This window comes from Muntiacus reevesi, chromosome 1, assembly GCF_963930625.1.
Source record: "Muntiacus reevesi chromosome 1, mMunRee1.1, whole genome shotgun sequence".
NCBI lineage: Eukaryota > Metazoa > Chordata > Mammalia > Artiodactyla > Cervidae > Muntiacus > Muntiacus reevesi.
Genome location: NC_089249.1, coordinates 190,287,095 through 190,297,318, shown reverse-complemented (window position 1 = coordinate 190,297,318; position 10,224 = coordinate 190,287,095). Strand labels below are relative to the sequence as shown.

Genomic DNA, 10,224 nt, shown 5'->3' with positions numbered 1-10,224 from the left:
ACTGACACACACACACACATGGTACAAGGCCTGCACAGATGATGGACATTTTGACATCAGGTTATAGTAATCTTAACCTACACACATACAGTTAAACTGACCGTCCTAGACACCCATTATAACACTGTCACCCACAGACAGATATGAACAGTCCAATAGTACCTACACTCATAGTCACCCACCCTGACACTTGATTATACCCTTAGACACCCCTGGGACTTCCCTGGTGCTCCCGTGGCTAAGAATCCATGCTCCCAATGCAGGAGGACCTGGGTTCAATCCCTGGTCAGGAAAATAGATCCCACACGCTGAAACTAAAGATCCCGCATGCTGCAACAAAGATTGAAAATCCCACATGTCACAACTAAGATCCGGCGCAGCCAAAAAAATACCTCTGACCCACAGACACAGTAACACATTTGCAGTGAAAATGACATACAGGAAAAGGACATAGGGACATGCAGAAATCCACAGTCACCTGAATGCCCACACATCCAGCACTTGTTTATTGAGCATCTGTATGTACCAAGGACTGTTCTCTACTGGGGTTGTAAGGTGAAGATCCCTATCCTTCTGGAGCTGAATTTTTAGCGAGGAGGAGTCAAGGGGGCACCATCATCGGATGACACAGACCACAGTCACCCACAGTGACACTGACAGATGCCAGACACCCATGTACACCGGCTCAGACATCGACCTGCAATTTCCCACAATTAGCCTGACACATACCCACACTGACATCCACACACAAACAGAAGCCCACGGCAGTGCCAACACACACAACTGGCGTAGAGACAGCCAGTCACCCATTATGGCACATACCTACCTGAACTAACAGACACCTACAGACCCCCTCAAATAGCCCACCAAAGTAGCTTTTGGACCCCCAAGCCCATCACGGCCCCCAAGTAACAGGCCCATAGGCAGTTGCTGCATACATTTTTGCATATGGGGCCCGTCCTGACCCAGACCCAGGGTCACTCTGCACTGCAAGCCTTGGTAGAAGTGTCTGAATTTCTCATCAGCCTGTCCCAGGCCCCTCTACACCCCCCAACCCCAACCGCAAGGAGCCTTCTCGCCTCCCCCAGCCCCACATCTGGTGGACTTGAGAAGGAAAGAGGTTCCTGGCTGAACTGGCTGCCCTCAGGGTCCTGAGCAGGACAGACAAGCCCCTTGTCTGAGGACGTGGAGTCAAAAGCCTGAGCAGCCAGCAAGTGGAGAGGAAGCCTGCGGAGGGCGGGGTGGCAACCTGAGAGGCCATGTAGGTATCATGGAAATGAGGGGCCCCCTGCCTGCCAGTCTAGACAGCCTGGGCCATCAACGAGACCCCACATGGGGACTCCTATGTATACTGCCACTGCACATTCCATAATGGGCTCTTTGTCTGCCAGGTTCTGAGTACCTCCTGCTCCGCGTGTTCCCCGCCCCCAGGTCCTGTGCACACACACACGGGCATATGCACTCTGGTACACAGGAGGGGCACACAGGCCGCTAGATACCCCCAGAAGCCCTGCATCTCAACCTCGTGTTCCTCCCCGCTTCCACCTCCACACCAGCACCTTGTTCTTCAACTTGACAGCAGAGCTGCCTCCACCCATTGCCTGCCCATCTGGCTCCACTGGGACCTCTCACCTCCGACCCCTGACCCCCAGACCCCATGCCAGCTGCTCTGCCTTCCTGCTTAGGATGAGGGTGGGGGTGGGGATAGGCTCTGGGTCAGCCTGGCCGCTGAAAGGCTGCCCCCCACCCAGTCATTCCCAGCCCAGACAGGCCCTCCCAGCTGCGGTGTGGGGTCCCAGGGATAAGGACGAGAAAGAGGCAGGGCCCCGGGTTGGAGGTGAGAGGAGACGACTCCCTGCTGGGCTTCAAAGTCAGACTGGAGGCCCCTTCAGCCCCCGAGAAGGCCTCAGGACACTTGGCGGGAGGAACACTCAGCCACCTGCTGAAGGGCCCCAGGTGCAGACAGAAAGGAGACAGACCCACAGCAGCCTTTCACCAAAGGGCAGGCCCAGACTTGGAGGGGACAGGCGGACGGACATAGGGGAGATCAGGTGGCAAGGGTCAGACACACACAGGCAACCCCAGACAGCCAGGGGTGGGCGCACACAGCAGGGCTGGGGACCCAGACTAATACCAGCCTCTGAGGGGCACAGTTAGACCCAGGCGGGAGGACCCAGACAGACAGCAAGGGCGGGAAGCCTATACCCTCCACGACAGACAAAGGGAGACAGTCAGTCAGACCCCAGGTTCTGTCCGGAGAGCCCCTCCCCCATAGGGTGGGGCTGGGGGCTGTGGGCCTCTGGCACCTCTGTTTGATCCCAAGGCCCATCCTCTGGCCCCAGCCCTGCCTTCCTGAGCTGGGAGACCCTTTACTAGGACCTACTTCCTCGGTAGGTCAAAGTCAAAGCCTTCAGGGAAAGGAGTGGTGGTGTCCTGGGAAGCCCCCCTCTCACACCCCCACCGCACTCTGGCCAGTGCCTCTCCGGGATGACCTGGCATTCTAACCTCTTGGTCGTTAAGAACCGCTGAGAGAGTTCTGGTCCAAACTCTCAGAACCTCACCTTCCTCATTGATAAAATGGGCATCCTAATAACAGGGCGATGTATGTAAAGCATCATTATTAGAATTACTGTTATTGTTGTTGTTATTACCCCTGCCCTCCTAAGCTACCCTCCTCTCCCAGCATTCTACTTGTTAGGACCACTGCCCTCACTGCAGGTGATCCCCTCCCAACACGCACCCGAAGGAAGGGCTGGATACCCTGTGCCTGAATGGGGGAGGGCTCTGCAGGGCGGGTGGATGGTCCTTGGGAGAGGAGGCTCCAGTCGGAGCTCCAGACAGGGGTGGGAACCGGACTGGTCCCGGGTGGGCGAGAGGGCGGGCTCTGGGGAACGCGATCCAGGTGGGGGGCGCGTCTTACGGGAGTCGGGCTCCGAGGGGGTCCCCGGCGGACCTTAGCGGAGTTGAGATCCCTAGGAACGACCTGGGGGACGCGTAGGGACGCGGTCTCTGGGTCTGGGCAGGAGGGTTTTAGAGGCCTTAGAGTGAGGGGGCTCCCAGAGATAGCTGTAGGTGGGAGGCCCATGGAGGTGGGCTCAGAGGGCGACGCCCCGGGGCGGGCCTTAGAGGAGCTGGGTGGGCTCTTGGAGGACGAGCTTAGGAGGCGTGTTTTATGGAGATTGAGTTTGGGGACGGGCTACATGGGATTCTATCTGGGCGGGCTCTAGAGGGAGGGTCCTAGGGATGTGCGATTTGTGGGTGGGCTCCGAGGGGGCGGGCCTTGGGGGGTGGGACTGGAGTCGGTAGCTTGCGAGGGGCAGGTCTCTGGAGGCTGGCTCTAGGTGGGGATCTCGAGGGTGGGTCTCCGAGGGCGCTGCCTCTGGCCACCTCCGCGGAAGGTCATATTTGGGTTCACTCAAGCTCAGCATACCCGGGGCCTCTGGTTTGCCTTAGTATTACGGCAAGGGGTTCATCCTTTGGGGCTCGATATTGCCCTCAGTGAAATGGAAGGGGACTGGAAATTTGAAGTCCCCTCCCAGGTCGTTCTCGGGGTTGGGGGAGGGGAGGTCCCAGACCTCCCAGACCCAGAGAGGTGGGGAGCTGCCTCCCCTGAGACTGCCCGTGGGGGCACCTGAGGGGGCGGGCGGCTAACTCTGCAGCGGCCCTTGGAGGGAGGGACTGGGGACCGGGTTTGAGGGTGAAGAAATGGGGAAGGGCATTAACGGGGCATCCCTCGTGTGGTTATGCGCTTGGGCGCCGGTCTGATCCCGACAAGGGCCTGAGTTCGGAAGCCCGGGACCCTCTGCGATCCTCTAGCTTCGCCCTGGTTCAAACAGCAGGTGGACCCACAGGCGGGGCCAGGCAGCAGCTACACCTCGGGGCTCGAATTTGCAAAATGCAGACTCTGACAACCCCCCCCCCCGCCCCGCCGTGGGTTGTTGTGATTCCTAAACCATTGTGTCCGGAACACGGTGAGGCTCACAGAAGGTATTACATTGTATTAAAATGACTTGTTTATCTCTCTGTTGCATCCATGCCCCCGGGGCCAGAACCACTCGGCCGCCAGACCTCTTGGGGCCACTGGGAATCCCTCCTCTGCCTCTTGCTAAGAGTGCCCTCTGGCCTGTGTCCCAAACTGACAATTGGGAAAAATATGCACCTTTGAGGGCCCTTTTGAGAATGCTTTGAATAAATGGGTTCGAAGCCCAGCGCCCTCTGCTGCTATATTTGCATAGCAAAGGTGACAGAAGTATCTGCTGTTATTATTACTTAGATTTATCTCCTTTTTCCGTGTCCTGGAGCAGAGTTGGCACCTGCTAACTGTTCCCTGACTTAATAGATTCTCTAAGTCTCCCATTCCCTTCCCCTCTCCTCCCTCACCCTAACCGGTTCCCTGACCCCCACCCAACCTGCACTCCCCGCCCCCCCAAGGAGTTGCCAAGGGTTTGGGGGAACATTCAACCTGTCGGTGAGTTTGGGCAGCTCAGGCAAACCATCGACCGTTGAGTGGACCCCGAGGCCTGGAACTGCCGTCCACCCCCCACCTTTCAAATCTGGGGCAGGGGCAGGGGATCCCAAACACGTCCCCTCCCTTAGGCCACAGCAAAGGTCACAATCAACATTCCTTAGGCCACAGCGAAGGTCACAATCAACATTCATTGTTGTCGGTGGGTTGTGACAGAGACCAGACCCACCGAGGGATGAATGTCACTGTGGCTGGGCCAGACACAGCCTCGGGGGAATGGGATGGGGGACACAACCCACCCCGACTCCCTCCCCACCCCCCAAAACTGCTCAGCCAGCACCTGACCCTGACCCTGGCTTCTCACCCCTCTAGGGGGGCTGGTGTCTGGGATCCTTACAGACTCAGGCTGGATTTGGGGGAACCAGTCCTGGAGGGCTGTGGACAGGAATTACAAGCTTAGGTCTGGGCAGCTGAAAAAGCTTTCTGAAAGGGATTAGGGAGCCCTGCTTCCAGAAGGCTCAGTGAAGCTTTCTTGAATGAGTGAATGAATGAGGTGTGCAGGCAGCACGTCACCTCATGTCTGAGTTATAGTCTCGGGCCCTGCTTACCTGGTACCTGCAGACCCCTCCTTCACCTTCAGTTGCCCACCTATCACCTTGATGCCTATTGATCACCTGCCAGTCTGTGTCCCACCTGGGTGACGGGCACACTGCATCCTCCTGAGATGGGGCTCAGGTCTCATTTGAGAGGGAGATCAGGTGCTGGAGAATGCTAGGGGTCTCCCCTCTGCCCCCGTTAGCCCCACCTGCGCGTGTGCTCTCTTCTTCCCTGTCATTCTCAGTCTCAGACCCTTTTCCACCCCAGGACCAGAAGAGACTGACTCCACAACACCTAATGCTCCGTAACTGGTGGGGGAGGCAGGCTTTGTGTTTGTTTTTGTGAATAATCCCAGGGCAGGTGGCTTCAAACCCCAGTTTGTTCCTCAGTTTAGAGGAGGTTCCACTGACAAGGGGTGGGAAAGCTCCCTGAGGGTGACCAGAGCTAGGGGCCTTGGTCCTTGTCCCCCCCACCCCATAAGTCAGGCCCATCCTCCTTCCAAAGACAGCTGGAACATCGGTGTCTCCCCCTCCCCCCTCCCTAAAGAGCCCAAGGGTACCCGGCCCCTCCCCCAGTCCAGGAGAAGGAAGAAAGAAGTTACTAAGTTACTGGCTACAGCAATGCTAGTCTTTGGGGTGGGGCTTCCAATGCCCCCACCTGCATCACTCTGGCCTCCAGGAGGGGTAGGCAAGGGTGGCCCTCTCAATGCCCTCTGGGGGGGTGTGTGGCTGCTTATTGCTGGTGCCCCCCGCAGCCTGTGCTGGCCACCCAGCAGGCCATGCAGCCCCCCGGGCAGCTGCATTTCTGGGGGAGCTGCAGCAAGCCCCCCTCCCGTAACAACAGGGAACCTCCTACAGCCTGCTCCTCCCTCTTCACACCCCCTTGGAGGTATAAGGAGGGAACTGACAGCCCAGACTCCTCTGCTCCAGAGAGGGGAAGGGAAGGGCAAGGAGGCTGGGGTAGAGAGACCAGCTTGGGGGCGGCTGGGATTCTCCTCTCTTTTGCTCCTCCACCTGGCACACGGGGCCCAGCCATGGGGACTTTCAACCTGTGGACAGACTACCTGGGTTTGGCACGCCTGGTGGGGGCTCAGCGTGGGGAGGAGGAGCCCGAGACCAGGCTGGACCGCCAGCCAGAACCAGTGCCAGAAGCGGGGGGTCAGCGACCCAGCCCTGAGTCCTCACCGGCTCCGGAACGCCTGTGCTCTTTCTGCAAACACAACGGCGAGTCCCGGGCCATCTACCAGTCCCACGTGCTCAAGGATGAAGCGGGCCGGGTGCTGTGCCCCATCCTCCGCGACTACGTGTGCCCCCAGTGCGGCGCCACCCGCGAGCGCGCCCACACCCGCCGCTTCTGCCCGCTCACCGGCCAGGGCTACACCTCCGTCTACAGCTACACCACCCGGAACTCGGCTGGCAAGAAGCTGGTCCGCTCGGACAAGTCGCGGATGCAGGACCCTGGGCACGGACAGCGTCGAGGCGGCGGCGGCGGCGGCGGAGGCGCCTGTGCAGGTGACCGGGGGGACTCGCTGCAGACGGGGGTCTGCCCTGGGCTGACTCAGAGCCTCTGAGAAGTGGGTTAACCCCTTGGCTGACCCACTTCAGAGGGTTGGGCGGGGGAGAGAATCCATACATAATAGAAAGCATAGAACCGTGTTCTAGAACTGTCACCCCAGTGGGTAAGCTGGGGCTGGAGTTCCCTGTGTGGCCTTGGGCAAGTCACTCTCCTTCTCTGGGCCCATAGGGGGAACATTTTTTTCAGGTGCAGGGTGATCTAGCAGGGAGGCCGTGGGGACTAGTCATGGGGTCTGGCAACAGGTGCAGTAGGGGCTGCAATCCTGTGCGGAAACGTAGGCGCCATGTGACCAGAGGGAAACAGCCTCACTTGTCCACTCATTCGCCAGGTAGTTTGTGAGGATTGTCCTGTGCCAAGCGCTGGGCTGGGCTTGGCCCTTAGTGGTAGATGGGAGAGTGACAGTTGTAACAGGAACGGGGGAGTCTAAAGGGGGCACCAGAGCGAGACAAAGCGATCCAGGAGGACTTCCTGGAGGAAGTGACTCCTGGAAGCCTCATTCAGTTTGGTGAAGTGCTGAAAGGGCCCTGGGCACTGGGGCTTGTTAGGGAACTTGGTCAAATTCCCTGCATCTGCGATGGGAGTATGCGTGCATGTAGGGTGGAGGGGAAGGTGTCAGAAATTTCAGGGAAGGGCTCCTTGCTGATCACCTTGAAGAGTTTGGACTTGGGTACTAGGGAGCTGAGAAAGGGACCAGAGCAGGTCTGTGTATTAAGCGTGTGTTAAGACTGTGCAGTGTGTTAGACCATGGTTAATGGGTTGGGCTGTGGGGGTGGATTTGATGGGGTTGGAACAAGCTGGTCCTCCAGGCGGAGGTGTTCGAGTCCATGTTAGTTTGGAGGGAAAGAACCATGAGTTTGCTGTGTGTGGGTCACCCCCGGGAGGGTAGCTGGAAGCTCCCTAAGGTCTGCACAGCTACATAGGGTCCCCTCCACCTTGCTCATTAAATTCGGATTCCAGTTTTGCAGGTCTGCGTGAGGCCGGAGCATCTGTACTTCTAACTAGCTCCCCTTGACCTCCGTAGCCGGCAGGCTTTGAGTGGCTAGGCTTAAATATCCCCAGTTACTATTACAGACTCGAAATACCTCCGCTTCTGCAGATTTTTAAAAAAGAAATCCGTTTTAGCAACTTTAATAGCCTTTGGGGAAGTCAGCCAACAGAGGGACCGGTTTGACGGAGCGATACCCCAGTAATGCCTCTCTCATCAGACTGGGGGCGGCCTCTCGGGAAGTCGCCAGAATGGAGGACCCCTTCCCATCCCGGCAGCTGTGCAGGGAATACATGTTAGAAGGGTTGTGAGACTGCCTGCTGGAGAGGATAGCATTCCTGCGAGGTCCGACTGGGAGAGGGCAGAAGCGGAAGGGACACAGAGACGATCGTCTCAGAATCTTCCTTTTTCCCCTTAAGCCCGAGGGAACAGGAAGGCTTGACTCCGTGGGGGTGGGATGGGGTCGGGAAGCCCTCACCACGATATTGGCACGGAAGGGCTGCCTGAGGCTGTCCTCCCAGGAAACTTTCTGAGCGTAACCAATCCGGGGTTCCCGGAACCCTGCGGACGCGAGGGGGCAGCACGGCAGGACGGAGTTGGGAGTTTCCGTTGCTTTGTGTCTGGCTCTGGGTTCCACCTGGGACTGCCCCGGGCTGGGAATAGCACAGGGGTGCTAGTCCAGAAAGAGCCTGCAGGTGGCGCCAGAGCACCGGCAGCTCTGCAGGTTGAGTCGGAACTTCCGGATCATCGAATCATCCGTATTACTAAATGTTTTTCTCCTCCCCCAACTCTGCTTTTAAAATCTAGGTTCCAAAGGTGCCGGGAAGTCTTCTGGAACTCCTCCCTCTTTCTGCTGCCCCTCTACTTCTGCCTAAGGAGACTGGCGCAAGCAGGATGACGCCTTCACCTGGGGATGGGGACCCAGGCTCAGTGGAGGCTGGGTTTCAGGGAAGACCCACACTCCGAGGATCCGCCCCTAGACAGTGCCTCCAGCCTGGGGGCTTGGCAAAAGACCCGGACTGGGACCACCGCCCTAAGCGCGCCCGCCCCCGTCACCGAAGGGGGTGGTCCTCATGCACCCCTGCCCTTCTTCCCCAGCGCTGGGCACCGTCAGCGCTCAATAAATGTTTATGAATGGATCAGCGTCACACGAAGCCAGGTCTTGGGACAAGGTATCGTGAACTGCGCCGCTGGGGCTGTCGCGTCCCTCGGCCTCTACGTGTTAATTCTGATCTCCGCTTTCCCCAACTGCTATTTGGATTTCTGTTCGCCCTGGGGCGCTGGGGTGAGGTGCTTTGGGCCGAGAAATGGCAGCTGTGGGGTTCTGGGGCATAGCCCCAGCCCAGCACTTCTGAGCAGAGCAGACACTTTCAGCTGAGTTAGTGCCATGAATCTTGTTTCCGTGACTTTGTGTTTGCAAACTTTTCTGGCCACCTCTTGCATACTGACAGGTCAGATGGGTAGAATCCACCACACTGGAGGTGGGGTCCTGATTTGAGGGAGCAATGGAGAAACAATTAGAGGTTCCCCCCATCACTGTCCTTAGCTCAGACGCCCTCAGTGAATGTTTAGGTTACTTTACCATCGATCCCCCAGAAACTCAGGGCCAGAGTCACATGCTAGGCCCTTCAGAGCAAGGGAAGGACTTCTGGGCTGGGCAGGGATGAGGGCTGGGGGCCATAAGGAATGGGAATACGTCCTGGTCGGTTGTGCCAGACAAGACCTTGGGCAAGGGGCACTGTGGAGGCTGTACATGGTCAGGAGTGGGAGGGGACAGAGGTCCATCCCCACCCAGGGAGCGTGATCTGGTTCTCTGGGGGGCTTTGCTTGGGGGGATCCCCAGCCCATCTGCCTCCTCCACCCCCAGATCTTGTTCCACCAGCCTCCAGGGGCAGCAGGTGAGAAGTGCCAGTCCACATTCCTTCCCCAATCTGAGGGCTGGCCTGAGCCTGGTCTCCACCCCAGCCTGCGAGGTCTCCTGGGGTTGTCAGGGCAGGATTTGGACTTCCTAGAATTTGCCTTTGGCTTTTCCACTTGATCTGGGACCTGAGGAGGGCTGCGGTGAGCCAGGGATCAGAGACGGCCCTTGAAGACAGCCTACCGCCCAGGCTTGGACAGAAAAGGGAAGGAGGAGAAAGAAGACATGAGGAAGGCCTCCTTAGCAGCGCCAAGAGTTTCACATGGGGTCAGGGGACACAGTACCCCAGCCACTCTCAGCTACCTACAGATGCTAACTGTATAAGCCAGAGCCACTGGGGCTTGAGACCCAGGGAATGGGGTGACTGGGCACATTCTGGGGGGTTCAAGGAAGGGGCTGTACATTCAGCAGGGAGAAAGGGCTGGGGGACTCTGAGCCACCTGAATGGGATGTCCCAGGTTTAAGAAGGTGGTGGGAGGAGGGCCCTCCCGGCCTTGGCCCTAGGTGTTAGGGTGCAGGAGCCACAGGCAGAGCAACAAATTAGTCTTGGGTCTGGTCCACCTAGTGGTGACCTATTTAACAGAAGCAATGTCTTCTGCAAACGGGTTTGACAGCAGCACTTGGGACTGCTAGTGACCATGTGACCTCACTGGGGCTGTGGTGAGGCTTGGTGGGGCAGGGTGT

The 10,224-nt window shown here is 58.2% G+C and overlaps 1 protein-coding gene across 1 annotated transcript; it reads left to right on the top strand.

Annotated features, from left to right (window-relative positions):
• Window positions 1–6,095: 6,095 nt before the first annotated feature.
• NANOS3 (nanos C2HC-type zinc finger 3) lies at window positions 6,096–8,694 on the top strand. Its single transcript, XM_065932052.1, has 2 exons — window positions 6,096–6,567; window positions 8,430–8,694. Exons 1-2 carry the CDS (start codon window positions 6,096–6,098, stop codon window positions 8,495–8,497), a joined length of 540 nt encoding a protein of 179 aa, XP_065788124.1. The 3' UTR covers window positions 8,498–8,694.
• The last annotated feature ends 1,530 nt before the right edge of the window (window positions 8,695–10,224 follow it).